At 42.4% G+C, this 26,575-nt stretch overlaps 1 protein-coding gene across 6 annotated transcripts in view; it reads left to right on the forward strand.

Moving 5' to 3' along the window:
* Nucleotides 1–26,575, forward strand: part of BCAR3 (BCAR3 adaptor protein, NSP family member) — a 117,630-nt gene that overhangs the window by 39,108 nt on the left and 51,947 nt on the right. For 3 of the 6 annotated variants that reach the window (XM_061633758.1, XM_061633757.1, XM_061633759.1), the window contains 2 exons: nt 872–970; nt 9,516–9,555. In XM_061633758.1, coding sequence (XP_061489742.1) covers nt 872–970; nt 9,516–9,555 — 139 coding nt within the window. The remainder of the gene's footprint in view (nt 1–871; nt 971–9,515; nt 9,556–26,575) is intronic. The other 3 variants (XM_061633762.1, XM_061633763.1, XM_061633760.1) reach the window with 1 other exon arrangement.

Below are 26,575 nucleotides of genomic sequence, written 5' to 3' on the forward strand. Positions count from 1 at the left end.
AAATCAGTATTAGTTTCCTGTAAAATAAAAGCAGTGACACCTAAGTAAGCCCTGCATAATTGCTTTAAAAATTAGGGGGAGAAAAGATTTCCAACACAATCCTTTGCTATGTTTGCTCAAAAGTCCCATTGATTTACAGCACAATCCTAACTATGTGTACTCAAAAGTAAGTCCTGTTGAATTCATTGGGGTTTACTCCCAGTATGCAGGGTTAGCATTGCAGCTTTACTCCTAGAAAAGTGAGTATAGAATTAAAACTTTATATTGGGAAAGTTTTCAAAACAGGCTATGAATTAAACAAATAAACTGCCCTCTTCAGCATACCAGGAAAATTTAAACTTGTTTGAATTAAAAAGTATAACATTGTAATAGCATTGTAAGCTGCATGTACACTTTAAAAAAAATTCTGTTCAAAAATTATTTGAAAGATAAAATGTATAATACGCTATTTCTGCGAGTAATTTAAAAAAACCAGCATCTACACTTTTATTGTAATCATAACTGAAATTGTTTAGTGTGCATGCCTGCCAAGATCCTGCTATGATCTTTTATTCTAGATCTCCGGCATGCAGAGAAAAATGGACTTTTGCTACTGCTGAAACCTATAAACTTACTCAATTTATAAGATTTTCAGACAAGCAGGGAAAGGCAACAGTTTTCTGGATTTGCAATGGGTTCTTTCTGCTGCTTGGAGGTCAACAAATTCTTTTTCAATAACAAACCTGACTTCACTTACTGGCTACAAATCTGAAAGGGCAAGATTAGAGCAGCCAAGTACAAGCTCATTTAAGTTGGGGGGGGATGACATTTTGGTGTATATCTATCTCTTGAACCAAGTAGCCTATAAACTTAATTTTTTTTTTAAAAAAAGGAAAATTGAATCTGGAGAATGGGGTGACTCACCCAGAGAGGACCCCCAACATCCGGAGTCTCCGGGTGAAAATTGGAAACCTGGCAACCCTACATCCAAGTAAGCAAGAGACATTATTACAGGCATACCCCGCTTAACTTAACGTCGCCTCGCTATAACGTACATGCTCTATACGCCACCATACCCCGCTTAACGTACGCGTGCTTCGCAGTTACGGACACTTAATGGCATGACGCCGCTGCCATCTACCTAGCCATAATGTACTTAAAGTGAAGCCATTATCTATGCATGTACTACCATTTTCACTTTACATACACGCTCCGGTCCCATTGCGTATGTTAAAGCGGGGTATGCCTGTACTGATAGGACACATTCCTATCAGGCAAAAGCACTCATGGACGGCAGAAAGCAGGGCCAATGAGGGTGTGGCCTGTCTGGAAGCCTGGCCTGCACAGAGTCCTTATGGCTAGGTAGAAGAGCCTTGAGGGCCGCATTCAGCCCCTGGGCCTGAGCAACCCCATCCCTGGGTCAGCCATCAGCTCAACATAAGCCTGTACCTGTAACATCTTTTACTGATTTTTTAAAAAAATGGCTGTCAAATATATATACCTGAAGAGGAGTGCTGTGCTACTTGCTTTCCACATAGAGTTGTCACTTCACACTTGCTGTATGGCCTTTTGTCTTTTGGAATGAGCATGATTTCTCATTGTAGACCTCATTCTCTGGGTCCAACACAATAACTGCACTGTATGCCAATGCACAGCACTAAGCTAGCAGTAACTGCTTTGCAGCCTTTTGAACAAAAGTTTCTCATTAAAAGTAACAGCTGAATTTGGCAGTCAAAGGTGTGTGTGTGTGATGTACTTAAAAATTTAGAAAAGTGTTGATGCCTCTGGAAAACTAGCACTCAAAAGGTGAGCAACATTTACTGTTGGCTTGTTTTGCCTCTAGTGTGTGGGAGTATGTGATGTCACCTGAATAGATCCTAAGTTGATGCTGTTCTTCAAATGGGAAGCTGCTTTTTGTTATAATTGTTCTCTTATCTTCTAAAGAAAGAGAAACAGCTTTTCCTTTCCAGTGCTAATGAACTGCTCTCTACATCAAATGCTCCTTTGTTGACATGGAAATGAGGCTTGTCAGATCTTTGGGAAGCCAAACATACAGTGCAAACTCAACACTTCTATGAGCCCCATAGCTTAGTTAATGTCATCATATATACAAGTAGAAACCATCCATCCCTCAAGCAAGCAAGCAGCCTGTAAGCAAATAGCAAAACAAGCCAAGGACATAGTGATGTAGGTGGTTTCTACAGAAAGTTAAAAAAAATAATTAACTGGGAACTTTTTATATTGCTAAGATGAAAGACGGGTTATTAAGGCATTGAAACAAGTTTTCAACTGCAACTGATAGTAACAGGTCTCCATGAGCAGCTGTGTTTGAGCATAGTTGTCATCCTGTTGGTTTATTTCCGTTAACCCCATAAACATGACTAATTAGAATTGGTGGTAAGAGACTATAATACTGGCAGTTTGTTTTCTTTATTTGTGTGTAATGCTTGCAGAGGAATACATTGGGATTGTAACTGATAATCTTGAGAGGCACTGGACAGGGGGCCTTTTCACGTACATAAGCAGGCCTGTTGCCAGAAATCCTGTGAAGAAAAACGTAACTGGTATTGCGGGTGTGAAGAGATGGCAAGTCAATATGCAAAGCTTTAATATTTATAATTCTTTAGAATCCCTCTCAAAAGAAAGAGGGGAGAGTTCAAACCAGAGAGCACTTAGAATAACAACAGTAAAAAAAACATTAAAGCATTGAAACAATAGGCGACATTGAAAATCAGTAACTTAAAGAGGTATATCAGAGGATTGTTCAAATTTTGCCTCCATGTGGTCCTCCAGGAGCAACAAAGACAGGGTAGGTGCACTGGGTGGGCAACATGCTCTCACTCCCCAGTATGGGACCAGTTGGAGGCAACTATTGTTTTGTTGTTTATTGTTATGTTTTTATAGTTTGTTTTATTTGTTACGTTTTAACATTGTGTAAGTCGCTTGGGGACCTTCGGGTATCAAGCAACTAATCAATAACAAGAATAATAACTCAATCTGTCCTACTGTTCTTTTAAGATGAAGCAAGCTGACACTGCATTTTATGCTTTTGATAAATATATGTGAGTGAGGCCTGCAACACAATGTTGCAGAGTATCTAGCGTCTTAAAGGAATGCTGCTGTTCAGGCTTTCAGCCGGCCGTTCTCTCCAAGTAGGACATTCTGCTCATCCTTTCCCTGTTTCATTTTTCATTTTCTAACACTCATGCTCCATGGCTACTAAGTATGCTCAGTCCTCATTGGGTTGTGTGCATGCGTGCACGGAGGTCCTCCTTAGTTTTGTATTGCATTTAAAGTTTTTTTGTACTTCTGCAAAACTTGGGGTTCCCCTGAGATGCGGAGACCTCTCGTTTCTCAGTGACCCCCCCATTATGGCTGCAGTCCTGTCACCACTCGCCACTTGAGTTTTCTACTAGAAGGAATGGTGTAGGAAGAAACCAAACTGCAGAAAGACCAGTTGTTCTGGGCTTAGCCTGCATCCTTGGGAAATCTATTTTATAGAATGGATGTCACAATTGAGAAGGCTGTGCTGTGTGTTTGCAGATTTCACTTCTCACATGGAGCTGAGTCCCATTTGCTGTTTTAATATGAGACAAGTTACTGCCCCTGTAGAAGAGGTAATGGCAGAGCAGGTATAATCTCAGCAGTGTGTGCACATACGTGACTCTTGCTTTAACACTAGAGTCTCTTCTATGACTTAATTATAAATAACTGCTTTAGTGCTTGGTTGTCAATTTATTCCCTAAAGTAGTTAAGCATACTGGTGATATAACACTACTGTTACATATGAACAACAATCTAATAAGGCCACTGTTATGTTTGTGCTTTGAGCACAAACATAACAAGTTTAACACCACTGTTGTTGGTTTTTTCTTGATGTGGTTTTTTTAGACCAATTGTCTTGCAACTTTCCATATTCCAGACCTGGTTTTAGTCCCAACTGCAACATAGTGCTCATTCTTTAATTACTTGCAGTATATATAGCTCTTTCTCCTCCTACTTTAATCTCTTGGAATAGTAATAGTTAATCACTGTTAACATCCATGACTGGCAGAACAGCACTTTGTGTGTGCCTGCCTGCCTGCTTGAGTGTGTGTGCTGTATTTGTGGTGTGTGTGCATACGTTTGTGCTAGGTTATCTTAACCCTGGTTATGATCCCAAATGTACAGTGATAACTGAGTTTAGCTTGGTGCTTGTCACTTTTCACAACAAGCTGCCTTAACCATGATTTGTGCAGTGCTAATGAAATGCTAAATACTCTTTCAAACCCTGATTAAATGATGGTTCTGCATCCCCTTTTTGCAGCCAGTCCTTAACAGTGTTTTAGGTTTTCAGATTAATGCTTAATCATAGTGAAGGATTGTATCTGTCATTCTCTTCCCTATTTCTGACCAGCACTAGTGTGACACTCTGCTGCTACCCTAGTTTTGTATCCGAACCAGAACAGAACCTGTACGTAATCCAAGGATCATCTGTTCAAGCTATTTAACTTTGCCACATCAGATGAGCGTAAGTATTGGACCTCAGTTTATGGACTTCTGGATTCTGAAGAGCTTAAAATCTATTTTCAAACAATGCAGAGAGACTGGCAGAAGAGAATTCCTTATCAGATTGGCTCCAGAGAAAGTTGATTGCAGCACAAGATCAATTTAGCAAATCTCATCTAAGAAGAAGATGCTTTTCATTTAGCACAATCTATCCTAAACATATTTACCACAAAGTAAGGCCCTCCTATTTCAGTGGGACTCAACTCTCATGTTAATATGATGGAGCATTGCAGCTTTACACAAACAAATCCATTCACAGCTGGTCCTCTTCATTCTTATTCCACAACAGATTAATTTATATAAACATCTGAATAATAATTACACAGCTATAAAGCTGATTTACAAGGTGTAGTTGTTAAATACTCTTTCAGAAGAATGTTGAAAGTACCAGTGACTCCTTATTTAGATGTATTAGGTAGAAGAGCAACACTTTTGATCAGGAACTATATATAGCCTAAGCAGCCCCCCTTTCTTTTAAACAAGGCTTCTACTGATTTAATATTTGTTTCTAAAGTAAGTAATTACATCTGTCTCTATATAAATGTTGTTGACTTGTGTTCACAATGGATCTTCCAAGAGGCACATTTAATACTGAATTCAGTATTCCAAATTCATGTGTTTTCACTTAAAACAGGGGTGGCAAACCTGCAGCCCTCATGCCATATCTGCCATCCCAAACATTTTTATGTGCCCCACCAAAGACCCATCCAAAATTTGGTCTTTAATTTAAAAAAAACTTATTATTTATCTATTTATTTATTAAATTTATTAGTCGCCCATCTGGCTGGCTGTCCAGCCACTCTGGACGACGTACAAAATAAAAACATACAAATACATTAAAACATTAAAAATCTCAACAATAATAATAAAACCTAACCCACCCCAAAAGCCTGCCTGAAGAGCCAGGTCTTCAAGGCCCGGCGGAAGCTCATCATAGAGGGGGCATGGCGGAGATCATTTGGGAGGGAATTCCAGAAAGTGGGGGCCACAATTGAAAAAGCCCTCTCCCTAGTTCTCACCAGTCTAGCTGTTTTAACTGGTGGGATAGAGAGAAGGCCTTTTGAGGCTGACGTTGAGCGGCATCCCTGATGATGTTGGAGGCACTCCTTCAGATAGACTGGGCCGAAACCGTGTAGGGTTTTAAAGGTCAGAACCAACACCTTGAATTGGGCCCGGAAAACAACGGGTAACCAGTGCAACTCCTTCAGCACTGGAGTGATGTGATCTCGCCGGTGGCTGCCTTTAATCAGGCGAGCCGCTGCATTCTGTACCAGTTGCAGCTTCCGGACCGTTTTCAAGGGTAACCCCACGTAGAACGCATTACAGTAGTCTAGGCGAGAGGAGACCAGGGCATGTACCACAGATGGGAGCAGATGGTTGGGAAGGTAGGGGCACAGCCTCTGTATCAGATGGAGTTGATACAGCGCTGCCCGGCTCACAGCCGAGACCTGAGCCTCCATGGACAGCTGGGAGTCAAGAATGACCCCCAGGCTGCAGACCTGGTCTTTCAGGGGCAATTGCACCCCATTGAGCACCAGGTCAACATCCCGCAACCTTCCCTTGTCTCCCACAAACAGTACCTCGGTTTTGTCAGGGTTCAGCTTCAGCTTATTCCTTCCCATCCAGCCACTCATCGACTCCAGGCACTTGGATAGGGTTTCTACAGCCAACCTCGGTGAAGATTTGAATGAGAGATAGAGCTGCGTGTCATCCGCATACTGGTGACACTGCAGCCCATATCTTCTGATGATAGCCCCCAGCGGCTTTATGTAGATGTTGAACAGCATCGGGGAGAGGATGGAGCCCTGTGGCACCCCACAAGTGAGAGGCCAAAGATCCGAAACCTCATCCCCCAATGCCACTCTCTGGTACCTACCAGACAGGAAGGAACGGAACCACTTCAATACAGTGCCCCCTATGCCTAACCTCTTCAGGCGGTCCAGAAGGATACCGTGGTCAACGGTATCAAAAGCCGCTGAGATATCCAGGAGGACAAGGAAGGTGCATTCGCCCCTATCCGACACCCTCCTCATATCATCCACCAAGGCGACCAAGGCCGTTTCAGTCCCATGTCCAGGCCTGAAGCCCAATTGAAATGGATCCAGATAATCCGCTTCCTCCAAATGCTTGTTCCTTATCCAAACAATGAGACTCTTCTTCTTACCTTTAAAATGGGCCTTTTTTAGCTGACTGAGATGCTGTCATTGCACTTAGTTCTGAAGCTCAGGAAAACAGGAAGGAGTCGGAAGGAGGTCTCCTTCTGGTTTGCTAAGACCCCTGTTGCAATGACTGTGTTCTTGAGGCAGGAACCCCCACTTTCAAAGGAAACAGGCTCCCATCTCCCTTTCCTTTACCCCATCACAATAGTGCAATGGGGAAGAAACCTGCCCTGCTTCTCTGCTCATTGACAGGCGAGCTGTGTGTGTGTGCCTGCCTGCCTGCTTGAATGTTTGTGCTATATGTGTGGTGTGGTGAGTGTGTGCATGCAAGATTTACAGATTTCAGAAGGTTGATTGTTCCTCAGTGTAGCCCTTGAGATGAAAAGGTTAGCCATCCTGACTTGGAAAATGCTTCCACTTTCCGTAAATGATTACTCTTCTAATCAATTTGTTTCAGTTAGAAATGCTTTGGAAATCACCTTCTGTGTATTTTTAAATAAAATTTTGGATGGCCAGTAATGGAGATGTTGTTGTTGTTCTGCACCTTCAAGTCGTTTACAACTTATGGTGATCCTATGAATCAGGGACCTCCAATACCATCTGTCATGAACCACCCTGTTCAGATTTTGTAAGTTCAGGTCTAGGAATGGAAATATTTTCAGTTCATTCAATCACATTTGGTGGGGAATTGCTTCAAAGAAAATAAAGACTTGCTGTCCATTTGCTCAGTGAAGCAAGTGAACTTTTTCTTCCTAAAGTTGACAGTGCATCATAATTCTGTATAACGTTCAAGAATTTGGTATGGATAGGAAATAATTGTAATTTGTACTTTTATTTTTTTAGATACTGGCTTTCCAACAGTTGGTCTTTGTTTGTACTGTATTTTAATGGTTTTTATTGTGTTTTGTATTTGTTGTAAACTGCTTTGATGTTTTTAAAAAATGAAATAGTGGTATACAAATATATTTATAAATAAATAAATAAAAATACAAATAAATGTGCTCACTCTTTAGAGCAGGGACTTGCAGGATCATCATCATCATTATAAAAAGAGTTTGAAGGTCTGCTAAGTGGAGTCAGCTGAAAAAAAGCAGCAGAGGGCTAGATATATACCTAGATGAAAGAGACATGGTGCCTTTGAGGGCATACTCAACCCAGGAATTTGTCTTCAGTATTAGAACTGAGCTCATGGTCCTTCCACACAAAAATCCACTCCTGGTTTCCCCTCAAGCTTTCATTATTTCTGCAGCCTAACTTAGAAAGGGTGGAGAAAGACTTTTAGTTGCTCCTTTTGTTAAATGTGTGGGAGACGGTAACCCTCTTTGATCTTATGGAAAATCACCCAATGATCTACCAGGTGATCTCAGTCTATTTTCTGCCCATCTTTTTGTATTCTTTAGCTACTTACCTGCCTGGGCTATAGCTTGCCAGCTCTGCCACCCACGCTGCCCTAGGACACAAAAAATATGTGTGAAATATTGTGGGTGAGGAGTTTTATACTTACCTGAAAAACTACCTTAGAGCAGAGTGGAAATGCATTTTAAAATCTTTTGCACGTTATTGTGGCGTCTTGATAGATTCTGGTTCTAAGAATCCAGGTTTGTATGAAAAGCAGTGGTGAAGGGTGTGTGGTAATCTTTTTATTACTGTTTGACAGGATGATGCAGTCAACCAAGCTACTTCAGGGTGGGGAGACTTACCACAAGGTAACTTGGTCATCTGTGACCCATACAGATGAACAACCCGCTCCTGAGGTAGCTTTGCCATCTATATCCGCCTGCCAAGTGTTAAGGAGGATTTTATTGCTCTTCAAATCCAGATCTGTGATAAAATGTGTGATAGAAAATGCAGTGAAGTGGTAGACTGTGTACGCTATTAAATTCTAGCTCTCATGGCTCTGAAGAAATATGATAGGTGCAGGCCACATCTCATCATAACCTTTTGGCAAAGGTTTCCTTGAACAGAGCTGTTTCCATCTCATATTTTCTATAAAGCTCCCTAGTCAACAGCGTCAGTGGAAAACAAATGTACAATTCATTATTTTATGGTTTCCAGGCCTACCTTGTGGGCTAATTCAGGAGTTTCATATTTAGAGTTTATAAATCTATAGAAAGGACTTCAGTTACTTTTTGTGAGCTTATTTTCAATTATTTTTGGTGTTTGGGCACTCCTGACTGAATGTGTGTGCCAAACCTGCGATTTCAAATTTCACTTGGGAAAGGGGTAATTTATCAGACACATTTAAAGACTGACTGTTGAATATATTAAAGTTTAAATTGCCCATCCCCCAAAGTATGTGTGTGAGAGACTATTTCTGTGATTATTTCCCTTTATTATTACAATATAGTAAGTAATATGTGTTAGGAAAGGATTTGTGCCTTTGATATGCGTAGGTCCATTTAATTGAGCAGTTTAGCACATTCTCCCTCCTCACAACTGGTTTTTAAAGAAGTTTAAAGAGATGAGAGATCCAGTCTTCAGCATATCTTCTATTTGGCCATGAGATGCTCATAAAAGATCAAAAAGTGAGAATGAATGGAAAATAATCCTAAAAAGTGATTGTCTAAATTGGTTCTGTGTCTTAGAATGAATGCAACAGAATGAATGTGGTCATGCACACTGTATGTGAATTATAGCAGTGGAAGATAAATAACATTAACAGATGCTCTCCAGTTCCTAAGTTTCCAATATTTGTGTGTGTGTATTTTCTCAGTTTTGTTGTGGAGTATTGCATTATTCATGACACTTGATTGAAAGAGTAATAACACATTGATTTTGTTCTAAAGCAGATGAAATCATTGTACTCATTGCTGTACTTCTCCTTTGCAGAGATCAGAATGCTATGGACCCAGCTATGGAGTATGTGAAGGTATGAAATATCATTTACTTACTTCCAAAACCATATGAAAAAGCTAAAGATGCCAATAATTGCATTTATTAGTAAAATGCCAATACTTGCAACAATGTATCTGCAATTCATTGTTTCACAGTGGTTTGACTCTTTACAAAGAAAGGGGTAATAACTAATTAGAGTACTTGAATCAATCAAGCAGAAAGTAGGGTCAATTTGGGACCTTGGTAATTAATTAGCACTGTCACTAAGGGCTCTTTCATTTTCTTCTGATTCCAGCATTCAGGATATAATGTATTCCTTTGCCACAAACTGCATTGATATGAGTGAAGGTTCTATGAGCAGGGCCCTTTGAGTACAAACTCCCCAATACTGATCTCTATGGGGCAAGGAAACAACTAGGAACTGATGCCTTCTTTTCTGTGGTGCTGGTATTTGCTTTTGTAGAAAGATTAAAAATACCTTATATTTGTAAAACTTCAGGCAACACAATTCAGAGTGCTGGTCTTGAAGAACTGCCTGTGCTCATAAAAATCTGGCAGAGTAAGATCAGTGACAGAGGCTGTATTCATATGCCCTCTGGGGGGGGGTGCAGGGGAGAGAGGGTTAGGCCTTTTCCATGATGGCCCCACAGTTGTGGGATTTCCTGCCCCAAGAGAAACTATCAGGCCCCTCCTTGCTATAATTTAGATGAGCTCTAAAAACATTTTTATTTGTGACTGCTTTTAATGAGAGTGTATAAGAGGTTGGACTGCCCAGCCCGACAGAAGGGTTGCTGGTGGAAGCTGGCGTAAGGCCTGAAAAAGTGGCGTTCTGGGGTTGTTTCAGAGTAGGGGCCAGGGGGGTACTTATGCAACATCCAACTCCCATGCAGAGTGCTCCTGCAGGTCCTGATCCGGGCCAAGTTACACAGAGAAAAAGGTCGGTCTAAGAAAACTAATTACAATGGCAACCTGTGGAGAGTGCTTACTCCCCGGTAGGGGTATTCATGAGAGCCGGTTCTTACTTTCCTGTCCTCGTATGCAACTTCTAGCTGAGCCAGCATTTAGCCAGCCCGGAGGCTCCCAAATGGCTGACCTTCCCGCCGGAGCCTAACCATCCCGCCGGTTCCTCCTCCGCTGGCACCCCTTTCGCTGGTTTCCCATGAGTTCGATTGCTTTGCCTGGCTCCAATTCTATGCCCACTTCCTTGGGAGTAAGTCCCACTGAAGTCTCAATGGGACTTACTTCTGAATAAGCACGTCTAGGATTGTGATGTAAAGGATATAGTTGCACCAACAACTATGGGAATGCCTCAGTAATTTTTAACTTTTCAGTGCAACTCTTCTACTCACAAAAGTTTTACACTAAGTTACATTTCCACTTTATTTAACGAGGTTTCAGGTGCAATTCACAATACCCGAAAACAGTTGGTTTTAGAATGTAGTGAGGCCATCATGTGAATATTTTTCTGAATGTCAAAGGCCTGGTTTTTCAGAACAGCCTGACACGTTACTGCATCATTCTTGGAAGCTACTGCAGTGACATAATTAAACATTTCTTCACATTGAAAAATGTGGAGTGGGCTACATGTTCAAGTGATTGTTCTCACCTGCTTTTTCCATTCATCAAAGCAAACATCTCTGAAGTGCTAGTTTTCTAGTTTCAGGGAAAGTTTGTTTATTTTTATATAATGGGAAGGATTCAAATATTAAACCTTCCCAGTTTGGAGGCAGAACGGTACAGTGGAGGAAAAAACACACTGTCTTTCTCATGATTTGCCAGTTTCAAATAAGGAGCAGAAGAATCAGCTTATTTCCATTTTGTGTCAGTTTTTGCATGTGCTCAGTCATAGGCCTGTCCCGTTTTTTGCATTTTTAAAAAATACATGAAATTCATATTTAAATTGTACCTGTTCCCCTAAAATGCATGGGTTTTATGCATTCTTTCCCTAAACTAAATATTTTGTACTCATTTTCCTATAAGATATTCATTTGGGGGCATTTTTTCTAAAACTGAAACTGCATCACAAAATTCAGAGAAGCATGTAATTGGATTGATAACTGTGTTCAGATCTGCATGTCGGTCTGGAACTGGCAAATATAAAATATTGACTGAATTAATTTTCTCCTTCATCCCAGGTTTCAGCAATATTCCCTAAGCCTATGTTCCAGTCTGCTTTCAGAACTGTTATTCATCCCCCTCAATTAATTGTCCAGTAATAATACTAAAAGCCTCCATTGTTTTATTGAAATCCCTTTCTGAATGGAATGGAATTGTACCATAAGTGTTGACAGTCAAACAATAGCCCCGTCAAGTCCCGAGGGTGCTGAGATTTTTTTAAACAACCAACCACACTTCTTTCATTGCATATTCAAGTTGCACAACGAGTGTAGTTGGCACTGAGGCACAAAGTCTGCTTGGTTTCCTTGAGCTCAGAATTAAATCATATTCAGGGTTGTCTGTTAGTGATCTTGCCTCTTCCTTTCCAATAGTCTTTGACGCGTGTCTGTTATAGAAGGAAATGACTATGATAAGAAGTTCTGTGTATACTTACTTGGGAATAAGCACTGATTAAATCAATGGCGGTTCAAAGTAATCATGAACAGATCATGCCATCAGACAGCAGTCTTACTTGCAGAAAAGTCTCGCTGTAGCAATTTGTGTCCTTTACACACAACAGATTACATTCAAGGATATTGAAGCATATGGTTTTAACTGATTCCAAATACATTGAGAAGGGATAGGTTGCTTCTCAGCCTGCTGGTGTCCCCAAAAATGTTCTGTAGAGCTTCCTTTGGCAAGAACCATAGAAGGGATGAATAATGTCTTGGTGAGACAGCAAGGGCGTGAGAGGATGTACAAGAGCTTATAGTCGCATATGTGCAATCAATGGATTTCGCAGACGTCTGGGTAAATTATTCATTTGCTTAAAGCTATAGGTCAGAGGTTTTCGGACTTTGACCCACCAGGCCAATCCCAAGTTTGGAAATTTAACTATTGAAGCCTTCTCAAGTGTAACAAATGGGATATCTGTGTGATAGTTTGTCCTAGCTTTGCCATTTGGGGAATGGTTCTCTGCAGTAAGCATATGACACAAAGCAGGGGGAAGCTGCTGTGATGATGTACACTGGGATAGGCAAATGGTAAGCTATGCAAGGCCTGCTGTGGTATAGATGCCACAGTCACTGTTGTTATTTATTGAATTTATATCCTGCTCTGCCTCCTGAAGGAGTCCAGGGTGGCAAACGCATCAATAACATAGTCTTTTTTTTAAAAGCATTCTAAAAACAGTTAAACATTCTTTCATCTAGTGATCTCTGGGTTGCCACTTGTACCATACAAATGAAAAAAGAGAACTAAGTAGAGCATTCAGTGCCATCAGTGTCTCAGCTTGCTTTTTAATTTTTTAAAAAATAAAAAGCAAGGTTTCCTTGCTCTTAGAGCTGTTCTGAAGTTTGAAGGTAATAGCTAGTGGGGTGGGAGACACCTCCCTGAACAGGATTCCCAGTGTTTGTAGGACAGGCCTAGAAAAGCCCTTTCCCTTGTCCTATAATTAGTAAAAGGAGAATAAGGAATGCAAAGCAACAAAATATGTGTAAGTTTGAATATCTTATGCAGATTAAAGAATACATTTCTTCTTCATTTTTTAAATTTGGTTTTTTTACCTATAAAATTCAATATGCTCAGGATCAGTTTGTTCCAAACTTGCATTAACCAATCTCAATCTTCTTTATATTTCAAAACCTAAGAAAGTGTACTGTATGTTCTCTAGGTCTCAGCTGAATTCAGTGTTGGAAAATTTCTCCCTTAAAGTCTACGTTGTGTGAGTTTTCCCTTCCCAAAGATCCTTGTAGCACCTAAGAAGAGCACATAGTTTGGACGCAAGCTAGGCTAGGGTCAGTCTGTGGCGCCTCCTGGTAAGGCTGGGAAGAACCCATTTCTGAAACCCTGGGGAGCTGCTGCCAGTCAGTGTGGACAATACTGAGCTAGAGGGACCAGTGATTTGACTCTGTATAAGGCAGCTTCCCAGGTCTGTACATAAGCATAATATTTGAGATAAGGCAGCTTCTTAAGTTCATTAATAAGCCTCATGTTCCAGATTCTATGCCTAGCTTTTCTTAAATGATTTAGATTACATTGATTCTGTATTATTATTTTTCTCTTGTCTTTTAAAATGAGCACAGAGTATACATGGTCCATACTATGTGCCCTTTTCCATGCCTTCTGCAAATGCATTTTAAGATTGCATGAAGATGAACTGGTAGTAGCAATTTTTCAATGCTTTGTGTGAATGGTAACAAAAAGTGGCACACTCGTCGGAGGAACTGCTACTAACTAGCTTTTCCACCACCAACATAGCAACACTCCATAGGATCCATTCAAAAGACGTCTCCCCGCATAATGCAGTGAAACCACTACCAAATTGTGACCCTTTTGTCTTTAACACGTGACAGTGCCAAGGCCAGGAAGGTAATTGACAATAGAGATGCCTGGAATGTACTTCTTCATTGGCATTTCACGCCCCTTACAGACACATAACTTTAATTAATGAATTTGGGTGGTTTATATCTTGCAACCCAGCAAAAGACTCCCAAAGCAGCTGATTATAGAGCCTGGCATGACTGAGAGCATGGGGCTGGTGTCTAAAATGGCAGTTCTGTGTTGAGCTCTCTCCCCCGTAACTTATAATATTGAAAACTCATGATAGGACTTTCCTCATCTTCACTCCACATTGGTTGGTTGGGTGTATGTAAAGTACACAGTGTGATGATGAGAAATTTGTTGGAGGGGAGAGGAGGGGAAACTTAACACAAGTTTGCTGTTTTCAGTGCCCCATGTTCTTAAATTTCACATCTACTTCCACTGTCAGACTAGGATTTGTCTTGGGGTAAATACAGGCAGGGAGGGGTTCTTGCTAGTGGCAGGGTGCAGAGGTACTGGATCTAGCAGAAATCTGTAAGTCCTTCCTCGAAGAAAGCCCAGACATTCAGTTTAGACTTAACTCCATGGGTCTATGTGCTGTTTGCTGATTTACACCCAGTGAAGACACATGTTGATGTTGATTAGGAATAGGTATACAGTACATGAATTCTGCTTTTATGACGACCTATTTGACACACTCTGTTGGTTTCTTTTTCACATGGATTTGTCCAATGTTTGGCCCTGCTTGGAAATGTCAAAGTGTGAAAATAGCCGTTTACCTGGTGCGCGGGTTACCACTTCAGAAGTCGGTATTGTCCTGCTAAATAGGTAGAAGAATCTTAGCACCACCGCAACCCTGCTTCCTGGTTGCTTATCAGTGGCAGAATTATAGGTAAGATTCTCTTCCACATCTTGGCAGGACGGTATAGACAACCATTTGCCAAACAGATGTTATGACTAGGTAAATGGTCATCTGCATGCTTTCTACTCTCAGTGGATAAAGGGGATTCACTGTGATCTTGACAAAACTATTTGAGTGAAGATGAACCACAGTTTGGCCAGTTTTAAAGAAAATAATTACAGCCTACATTGCATCTACACAATAAACAAACAGAGCTGACTGGTGACGGCCATTTAAATTTTATTTATAGTCTGCTTTTGAGCAATATCTTTCTATCATTTTACCTTTCATCTGTGCTTTTGTCTTGTTTGACAAATTGTGTGTCTGAAGCAAATCAGTTTCATTTTTAGATGTAAATTAAGAGATCTGTCTTGGGTGCTGCACTGGAAAGTGAAAGCAGAAGGAATTAATGTTGCTCAGAGACACATGAGAAAAGATATTTTTAACCTCCTTGTTTTGTTGCATAAATTCTTGGGGAGGGGGTATTTTTAATGACTCTTTAGGCAGATATGTGTTAGCATCTGTAATAGCTGAATGCAAATGCAAGCTTTTTATAACCACTAAATTATTGATGCATTAGGTCATTCTGCAGATTAAAAAGGAGGCTACTAATTATACAAAAGCCAGTCCCATAAACAAGCTAATGTACTGATCTACAGGAGTCTCAGTACTGAGAAGTGGCCGTATGACTAGGGCTTTTCTTTTGTTCCGTGGGCACTGCTGAAACTCTGGTCACAGTTAAATAGCTCTTTTAGAATTCACTTTTATTCCCCAAGTGACAACAGGCCAATCCGCTTTGGGATGGCTGTTCACAAGAAGCTGTGAAGGAAACTTTGTATTTAGTCATGAAAGAGAAATGCTTTTTCTCAAATGGCAAAATAACAGCAATAGTTGACTGTACCTTTAAAGAGTTTTTCTGTTTTGTTTTTAATTCTTGGCAAAGACAAAGCAGGCGGATAAACTGGCTTCTAGAGGATTTTTTTTTTTTTGCTTTGCCCGAGACTACACATGAGCAGTTTAAATGCCATCTCTCTGTAGGAGAGGAAAGATCAAAGGGTGCCAGCTGTGAATGCAGCCCAGAACTGAACTGGAGCATTTGCAATAAAATTTGTAGAACCGCTGTAATGCTGCCTCCCTCTTCACCCGCTCTCAGTATTGAAAATCTGTTTTAAATAGAAGAGGGTTTGTTTCTCCTATGCATGGATCTGAAGAAAGGAAGGTGGAAGAGTGATTCCATCTCTTCCTTAAAAGGAACACTTTCTGTTGAATACTGATGCTGGGCACACGATGTTTGAGAAATAGTGCTTCATAGAGGACTTGGGTAACGCTGTGAATGATCAACTGCTGCGGATCACAAGCAGGAGAGTGCTATCACCCTCATGTCCTGCGTGTGGGCTTTCCAGAAGCATCTGGTTAGCATGAACCAGACAGGCCTCTGGTTTGATCCAGCAGGGCTCTTAGTAAAGTAATCATAACAGGCAGGGCTGGCACCAGGCAGGGCTGGGTCTTTGGGTGCCAACCTGACACAGGCCCACAGCGCCATAGTGCAATACTCCCCTGATATAGGTAGCATGAGGCTAATAAGCCTGCCTGCATGCCCCACCTGCCTCATGTTGTGTGAATGACGTGTGCGCATAGCACACATGCCTGCCATCAACCAAGTTGGCAGTGCAGGTGTCAGTCCCTTAGGGAAGCCCCCACTGCCACTGTGGGTGATGGCAGGCATGCACACACAGCATGCACAGCATTCACACTTATGGGAGAGGTAGATGGGACATGCGCGTGGGCTTATTGAAGCCCACACAATCTGTTTTGGGTGTGTGCGCCTGGGAGCTCCTTCTTCATGTTCCGCAGCAGGTCGGGTTGCAGGACCTGACACTGCTGCAGATCATAGAATGGGAGCGCCACCCTCCCACCCTAAGGAGGGGCCCTTCAGGGCCCCCTCTGGGCCACAAGGGCCCTCAGCCAGGACCCAGTCTCTGGCGCCAGCCCTGGTAAGAGATTTCCTTTTGTTAAAGACCCAAGAGATCTAAACTTGCAATGGATCTTCTTATACTTACTAGTACAATCAGAACACACACAACATTTCCTGTCTACCTGTTATGTTTTGAGGGGATATGGAAACCTGTTCTCTGGGAGGGGGGCAGTGTCATAAATGCTAGTACACATGTGTGAACATGTACAGTACAGCCAAGACAAGAAGATGCATCTACCATCGCTCAGAGGCTCATTTCTAGTGTGAGTGAAGCCTAAAGCTCTCTAGTGCCCATGCAAACAAAACTTTAAAAGACCTGCCCCTCCCCCCTCAAAGGCAAGATATGGACAGCAATTTTACTAAGGCAGTGGTTCCCAACCTGGGAGCTGCGACCCCCAAGGGGGCTGTAAAGTAATCTGGGAGAGCCATGAACAGTAAACAAATGATTTTTTTTAATAAAAGTCTTCACTCCCTGAACACTGTCTGCTCCCCACTGCCGCTGCAGATGACACTTCCCTCTTGCTCCAAACGAGAGGGGAGGACTTTTGCTGAAGTGGCAGAGTGTCTGTCAGGCACACCAAGGCCTATAAAACACGCGTGGCAAATGCTGAAGGAGACTGAGTGTGGAGCTACCAGGAAGAAGGGATTACTGTTGCCAACTCCCGTCGCCTCGCATTGCTGCTGCTGCTGACACCCTTACTCAGAACAAGAGGAGAGGGCTTTTCGTAAAGTAAAAAGAAGCAAGGCTGCAAAGAAAGGCTGCTTTTGCCTTTCCTTCCTGGCAGCCAGCTTGCCTGCCTTTCTTGGCTCCTGCTTCACTGTCATCTCCTTTTAAAAATTATTCTTATTTGCCTTTGGTCCAGATCTTGCCTTTGGTCCAGACGGAGCCAAGGAACAGTGAGAAAGCCCAGGACTTGCTCACCCACCATCTAAGATGCTAAGTGTGTGTGCTAGTGTTGCCCCTTTCTTCCACCTACACTCTGCCTCCCAATCTCTCTCTCCAAGACACTGTGGGAGTTGAGGGCTTGCCCCTTCCCATGTGCCCAAATGCATGCATGCCGGCAGATGCTTGCTGGAGGGGCAGTTTGTGTGTGTGTGTGTGTGTGCGTGCATGCACTGATCTGTCTTCTGCTCCACTCTCATTCCCCAAATGCATGCTAACCAAGTTAACAGTTCTGATGATCATCCCAAGGCCTAAAAGCACTAACCCCCCTCATTAATCCATCTACCCTGTTTTCTGCAGTGCACAATCTAGCATCCCCATCACCACCTCATTGCTGCTTCTTGATTATTATTTTTTTTGGGGGGAGCTCAGCATGTTGGCTGAGGCTGGGGTCCGGGCATTGCAGCAGAAATATATTTATATAATTAATTATTATTGCATTTATGTCCCACCTTTCCTCCAAGTTGCTCAAGATGGTGCACATGGTCCCCCCCTTTCCATTTTATCCTTATACCAACCCTGTGAGGCAGGTCAGGCTAGAGACTGTGTCTGGTCCAAGGTCACCCAGTGGGCTTCATGGCTGGGTGGAGATTTGAATCTGGTTCTTAGTCCAACACTGTAACCCACTGGTGTTGGGAGACAGGACTGTACATCTTCAGACTGTGGGGGGGGAGGGGGATACCAATTTGACTGGTCCTTTGCATTAAGAAAAGAAAGCTCCCTGTCTGCAGGGAGTTTTTTATGGAAAGGCATATGTGGAGAAAGGGCCTGCGCCAGGCATGCCGGGGTCCTTGAGCACTAGCCTGCCCCTGGCCCTAGCACCTGTACGCATGCAGCCAGGCATGACTGGGCCCTTGGGCACCAGTCTGCCCCGGGCGCGCGGCTCCTTCCTGTTCCACCTAACTCTCTCCTGTGTCTTGCTGCTGCGCGTGCTGCGCGTGCTGCGCGTGCTGCGCGTGCTGCGCGTGCTGCGCGTGCTGCGCGTGCTGCGCGTGCTGCGCGTGCTGCGCGTGCTGCGCGTGCTGCGCGTGCTGCGCGTGCTGCGCGTGCTGCGCGTGCTGCGCGTGCTGCGCGTGCTGCGCGTGCTGCGCGTGCTGCGCGTGCTGCGCGTGCTGCGCGTGCTGCGCGTGCTGCGCGTGCTGCGCGTGCTGCGCGTGCTGCGCGTGCTGCGCGTGCTGCGCGTGCTGCGCGTGCTGCGCGTGCTGCGCGTGCTGCGCGTGCTGCGCGTGCTGCGCGTGCTGCGCTGCCATCAACCAAAATGGCAGTGGAGGCGTCTATAAAGGGCTGATACCCCTGCCACCATCTTGGTTGATGGCACGCATGCACTGTATGCTACACGCACACATGCCTGCCATCAATCCAGATGGCTGTAGGTGCATCAGCCCCTTAAAGGAGACTCTGCTGCCATCTTGGTTGAACGTAGCCCTGCGCATGCAGCAGCAGAACACAGGAAAGAGAGGTAGGTGGAATGAGGGAACGGGTGGGTGGCCTGGAAGCTCTCTTCCTGCGATCTGCAGCAGGGGAGCGCTACTCCCCCACCCTAATGAGGGGCCCATCAGGGGCTCCTGTGGGCCGTGAGGCCCTTGGCCAGGGACCAACCTGGATGCCCTTTGGCGCTGGCCCTGCTTAGAGATATGATTTTGCCACACACCATTTTTTTTCTATTAACAGAGACAAAAATTACAATTACTGTGTGTGTGTGGAGGGGTTTAAAGAATTGTTTTGAGCTTACAAAAAGGGTCCCATACTCATAAATGTTGGGAACTACTGTACTAAGGAAATATTAAATGGGCTGTTTCTAGTAAATACAGAAAATTGAAACTTGTGGTCCACAAGCTGGAAAAGTTGTGTGGAACTCATATAGTATGTTTTCTGATAATGATTATTTCACTTCTTTTAGTTGTGCGCTGGGGACTCAAACTGGGAATACCATTGGTCCCCTTGCAATGCATCCAAAGAAATCCACTGGTAGGAATCTATATATATTGAAGACCCCAGTTTGTCTGTCTTGCCTTCTTTCTCAGTAGGAGCCTTCCATCCTAAGCTCTTCTTTCACATGTTGTTTCTGATGCCCATTGACCACCCACCACCTCATAACCCACCCAGTTTCCACCACTCATTGTTGGGTCTGTCCTGACACTTCCTTTGGGAAACATCGTTCTACATGATTCTGTAGCCCAGTTCAGTGTTTTATAGAGCCGACCTCCCTTGTAGGAAACATTGCTACTCATCTAGTGACATTTATTGGGTGGTAAATCAAGAGAGGACTGAGAGCAATTGCTTTTATTACTTTTGTCAAATTAAAGCTAAGCACATTTTTGCAGCTCACTGGTTCTTCGGACAATGATTGCACTCGTGACTGGTTACCGGCACTAATCTCCTTGCTATTGTGAGTCTCACATCCACATATCAGATTAACGTTTGTGCCAAAAAAGATAAACTGTCAGATACAGAAGGCTGGCTTTCTTTTTGGCATTATTGGACTAGAAGGAGGCTTGTATGAAATGTGCTATGAGTGGTGCTTTGTGTTAGTTTACAGAGCTGTTATTTATTTATTATTTGATTCATATCCCGCCCTTCCTCCCAGCAGGAGCCCAGGGCGGCAAACAAAAGCACTAAAAACACTTCAAAACATCATAAAAACAGACTTTAAAATACATGATTGAGTAGAGAATATTTGTTTACCATTTCATTTGTTTACCATTATTTTTTCAGTATTTATGTCCTGCTCTCCTACAAGTACCCAGAGTAGCGTACAAAAAAGAAAGCATTGATTATGTAAATTCATGATCATGACCAATAGCCGTTTTATTTTATTTTTAACCAAATATGGCACGATCACAATATTCTAATAAGGATATCCTATCCAAATCTTCATTTTATCAAGTATTAAGAGTGATATTTGTTCTGGAATTTGCACATCATTCACAAATGTTCCATTTTGACTCCCTAAACTTATTTAAAGAGCATGAAGGTAAGTGGTGATAGCATCTAGCCCTCAACATCTAAAACAAACAATAAGGAAATATTCAGCTGATTCTTTCCATACCTAAAATCACCAAACTACTTGATATGGTATTACTTTCCAATGATGGTCTTGGTCATTTGGGTGCTCTAGGCAGGCGTGGCAGTGCTGCTCCTGGCTGCCCTTTCCTTGTGCTGCTGGAAAGTCTCCAGCACTGCTCTTGTTGTCATCACTAGTCTGGCATATTTTTAATGTGTACACACTAGGAATGTGCTAGAATTCTGCCTATCTCGGTTTTGGTGCTGAATTTTCCATTCAGTTGCTTATTCTGTACCTTTGCAGATTGGATTTTTGTGTAGCGATTTTCTGCGGCTACTTTAGAAAATGGATTTTTAAAAAAGAAATTTGCCTCTAAAATATCGATATGAAGAACAATAATTTTACTGATATTCCTTTCATTTATTGAGATGTCCTTTCAAACTATCAATATTAATATCAATATTTTTTGTGAGGGAAAAGCTGATCGGTAAAAGCAGCAGCTAGCGGACAAAGAACAAACTTGAATCAATACCAGCCTGTTAGGTCAATGGAATGCTTTTGAACTGGCACCAGCCAATGGATCCCATCTTTAGTGGACGCACGCACGCGCACATACAAGTTGCCATAGGTGGTGCCATATAGGAGTCCCACAGGATACAATGTTTGTTTGCATATTCCATTCATCTAAAAAATCTGCATTTTGTCCACACATGTGCAGTAATATTAAAAAAAAAACTAAAAAAGACAATGCAGTGCCAGAGACTGGAGGGCCCGTTATGATTCCACTAGTCCTTTCCCCTTTGGAAGCTGCCTACACTTACCTATTGAAAATGCTGGTCCTGATTTACCTCTGATGTATATGGGGATCCTTCCAAGGTGCTCCTTGATGTATATCATATCCGATAGTTTCTGGGAAAGTCTGTTGACTCACCCTTCCTCCCATATGATCCTTCAGACAATGGGGAAACTTTTGAGAGTGCTCTTATGTCATTGAAAACATAACGTGAAAAATGGTCCTCAGTGCCGTGAGGTTCAGTTCAGAAATCACCTATGTAGATTCAGTGAAGACTTAGAGACAAATACAAAAATAGCAGCTGTCATTTTTTAAGTGACTGAAAACTGGATGTGGCTGATTTAAAGCGCTAAAGATGGGCAACTGGCAACTCGGGGGCTTAGTCTGGTCTTCAGAAATGCCAGCCTGTCCTCTTGAATAACCCCTGATCCCAAGGTGTAATGCATGTAACTGCTTTCTAAGAGATTGCTGACAGTGTCTTGGAGTAAGTAGGAGCCCTGCAGGAAAAGGTGCTGAAGTTTAGGTTACTATCCTCTCTGAGGAGAGAGTGTGTGTCTGCGTGCCTGGGAATGCAGTGGATCAGTGCCTAAAGCCAATATTGCTGGCCCTTCAGGCTTTGCTGAATTACAAACAGGAACAGCGCTAAAAAGTTAGTTGCTGATTAAGAGCCAAATCCCTGCTAAAGTCAAGTATACCTTTGAAAGCAGCCCAAACTGACTGACAGTTCAAGAAAGGACACTGGCCTAAATGAGTTGCTCAGTTGGCACACAGTTAAATTATGCCTGTTCTTGTCTTGGTATCTTTGCAAATTGTAATTTGTGGGGATTTCCCCCCCAAAATCTGAACTAAAGAATAAGTGAAAGAATTCTCTCAGGATATAGTGACATTAAGATATTCACCTTGCCCCTCAGCCAGCCATTATGGAGTCCCTTCCAGGTGTTTAGCTCAGACCTAGTCATCCTGATGACAGGAACTGCTAGTTAATACTGCCCTTGGGTGGCTGGTACAGCAAAGTACTTGTTATAGCTTGTAAGTGGTGAGTCTGTTAGATTTTTACTGCTTTCTGCCAGACTCTTGAGTTCCTGTTTTATGGAAGTGAGAAAGTACTTGTTCTCTGTTAGCAAGGGAAGTCCCTCTGCTCATATCCAGAACTTCAGCCCAGTTGTTGCCTATCTGTGTCTCCATTTGGTGTACAAAGTCCTATACAGCTTGGGATCAGGATCCCTGAAAGAACATCTTAGCCTTTATGTATCCAGTCAATCACTGCGCTCTGCAGGTGAGGGTCTCCTGCAGATACCATCTTACCAGGAGGTCCGCTCCGTACAACATAGGAAACAGACCTATTTGTAGTGGCACCTACCCTGTGGAATTCCCTCCCCTTAAGTATTAGAAAAGGCGCCATCTCTGTTAGCTTTTAGCGCCTATTGAAGACCTTCCTCTTTCAACAAGCCTTTTAAGTAAAAACCTCACCCCATTCTGTGTCTGTGTTGGAATTGCTTTTTAAGATGTTTTAAAGATGTTTTAATATATTTTAAAGTCTGTTTTTATGATATTTTAGAGTGTTTTTAGTGTTTTTGTTTGCCGCCCTGGGCTCCTACTGGGAGGAAGGGCAGGATGGATAAATAAATAAACAAACAAACAAATAAATTGCACAGTTCCCCCAACAATATTGGAACAAGAGTAAATGCACAGAAGTATCGTTGGGATATAAGCAATAATAATAAGAGATTTTTCAGTTGAGAATGAATAAACGGGGAAAGCTGTGGCTTTCTTTAGAACATTCTTGAGAATGTTTCTAAAGAACTTTGTAAATATTTTTGTAGGGATTTTTTAGGATGTGTATATTTCCAATTTAATGACTTAGTCAGACGTCAGCTTCTGAAAATATTAGCAAGAAAGGACCAAGGCAGTGATTCACAGATGACAATTGTTTACCATAAATCACCAGTGTCTAGTTGTTAGATCCACCTACCTAATTTGTAGAGTTCTTGGTTTAGGCTTAATTAGGAATATGTCATTTTAAGAGATGTGCCTTGTGGTAATACACTGCCCTCTAGTGTGATAAGTAGAACAATATTTTTCCACCAGTTCTAAAAAGAAAACCGCTATCTGGTGTTAAAATGTAAGATTTCAGAAGATAGCCAATTTGAACTTTGGACTTGGAAAGATTCTCTGGAAAAGAGTGGATATAAAATAATGTTAAAATGTTATCTTGTCCTTAGACTAGGATGACTAACCTGTCATCCTCCAGGTGTTTCTGAACATTTGCAATGCAGGCTTGGATTATGGGAGTCCTCGTGCAACAACATCTAGAGGGCCACAGGCTAGCCACTCCTGCTTTAAACAATATATTGGGTATAACAGTGCAATCCTGTAAATATTTACTCAGAAGTAAACGCCAATGTTTTCGATGGGGCTTACTTCCAAGCAAGAGCAGTTTGAATTCCAGAACTTACCTTATTGGTTTAAAGCTGGAACTTTATTTTTTCCGGGGCGTGATTGTGTCTTAGAGGCTTAGATCAAGCTGTTTTTATTAATGGCTTTGGCTGCAATCCAATACACGTCTACTCAGAAGTAAGCTCCATTGGGTTCAATGGGACTTACTCCCAGGATTGCAGGCTTTGTGAAGTTGCAGATGGTGCAAAACTGAAATAGCTTCTTTGAAGTGTTGATAATCTGTATTGTATTGCGTTTGTTTCTGATACTGGTTGGCTGGGTTCAGATGGAATAATTATGAACATTCTAAGTGCTTAGGGAACAAAGTTGCTAGAATGTTTGTAGTCCAGTTTCAGTGAGGGAAGGGACATGTGTAAATCTGGATGGGATTTAAACATAATTAATTGATTTATTATTAGATTGGTTAGTCGCTTGTTACCCCACGGTCTCCATGCAACTTGCAACATTGTTAAAACACAAATAAATACAGTAGGGCCCTGCTTCTCGGCGTTCCACTAATACGGCAGTTTGCAATTACAGTAGGGTCCCACTCATACGGCGCTATTTCAGGCGTTGGGCACCATTTTATTGTCGGTGTTCCACTTTGTGGCGATTTTTGCTTTTCGGCGGGGGTCTGGAACCTAACCCACTGTATGAGTGGGGCCCTACTGTATATCTTGCTGGCTCTGGGGACAGGAATAGTTTTGTGGGACCAGCAGAGAGGCCATGCATCTGAAGGCTAAAGAGAACGCAATATAGTGAGAAACTGGAAACCTAAGGAGAAGGAAGCTTGAGGAAGGAACAGGGCAAAGGAAGCACAGAGTTAAGGAAAAGAAAGCTTACTGAAAAGAGGAAGAAGGATAGGCAGGAGAGGTCTGTAGGGCTTAGCATTATGAACCAGGGAGCATATTGTTACATAAGTGGCCTGCACTCTGGTGGTGTCCCAAATACACATTTTCATTTCATACGAGTCAATAGTTGCTATGGGAAATGGCCAAGTGCTGTATTTGGGCATACTGGACATATGCCTTGGTGACATCGAGGCTTGACTACTGTAATGCACTCTGTGTAGGGCTGCCTTTGAAAACTGTTCAGAAACTACAGTTGGTTCAAAATGCTGCACCCGGAATGTTAACTGGAGCATGGCACAGGAAGCCTATTACTCCTGTGCTTTACCGACTCCACTGGCTCCCAATTTGTTTCCTGGCCCAATTCAAAGTGCTGTTTTTGACCTTTAAAGCTCTAAACGGCCTTGGACCAGTGTATCTGAGGGACCACTTGCGTTCATATGCTCCTGCCCTGGATTTAAGATCATCTACCTCTGGTCTCCTCTGCATGCCTGGAATTAAATATGTCAGACTGAAAGCCTGTTCTGCTCCCTCCTTGATGGCTTTCTGGAAATTTGTAAAAACTATCCTGTTCTGGAGTGCCTTTGGGAGAGTCTGGTGGGTGAGTCTGACACTGTATCTATGATTTTTGTTTATTTTCTTTTTTAATTTTTATCTTGTGGTTTTTACTATTATCTCTCCATATTTGTACTCATATATATACATGTAGGTTTCTTGGTTTGTCTGTATATATATGCTTATTGTATTTTATGTATTTTAAATAATTGTATTTTATGTATTTTAACTTACTGCTGTGTTTTTATTCTGTATATTGTGTGTGTGTGTGATTTTATTGTAAGCCGCCCTGAGTGCCCCATTGTGGGGTAGAAGGATGGGATAGAAATATTTTATATAAATGAAATACTTCTGGGGGGAGGGGAACCTGGTTCCCCACCCCTGACACTGGATGGCTTCCTCATTGCTGCCAGAGATCACTTAGGAAGATATATACTCTGTAGGCCAAGCTAGACATGGCCTTTGTCATATCAGTTGCCCTTGTTTAATTGGTTTTTAAAAAATAAATAGCTGGTGTGACGGGAAGGTGGTTTGGGATTGTACTACGGCACCAATGAGAGTCTTCCGCCCATTGAGAATAGCAGGCACCGGGGCTGGGCATGCCAGGGACAATGCTAAAAGCCCCTTGTCCTGTGTCATAATTCCTGACTGGGCTCTTCTCTCCCCCCCCCCGGCTTGCTGGCTATTTATTTTTGAAAACAACAAAGGTCAACCACATAACAAACATTGCACTGAGTTTGGCCATGGGTACATATGCACAAATAGCTAATAGAGTCCTCTTCAGGGATCTTTGTAGTGTGTAAGCCTTCATTTCAAATATACAACAGCTGCCGTAATAGGCATGGTGCCTGCTATAGATAAGGACTCTCAGGCTTCCTCGCTGATCAGTTACCCTTACTTACTCATAAGGGTATTTAAATTGTACGTACCATTTGGGTAGAACTCCAGAGTTACTGGTTACTAGAAGTTCTGAAAGTGGAATGGGACATTTTTGCACCTCACTCAAAACCTGGGACATAAGTTTAACTCAAAATAGAGACCGGCATACCAGCATAGAGCAAATTAGGTCATGTGTGGAATGTGGGGATTCTGTTGCCTCTTTAGGCTTAGATTTGTGGGTGGAAGCACATACAGTGGCAGCCAGGAAAGTACATCCATGCTTGTAAAATTTAAATTTTGG

The sequence above is a fragment of the Rhineura floridana genome, chromosome 6, assembly GCF_030035675.1.
Source record: "Rhineura floridana isolate rRhiFlo1 chromosome 6, rRhiFlo1.hap2, whole genome shotgun sequence".
Taxonomy (NCBI): domain Eukaryota; kingdom Metazoa; phylum Chordata; class Lepidosauria; order Squamata; family Rhineuridae; genus Rhineura; species Rhineura floridana.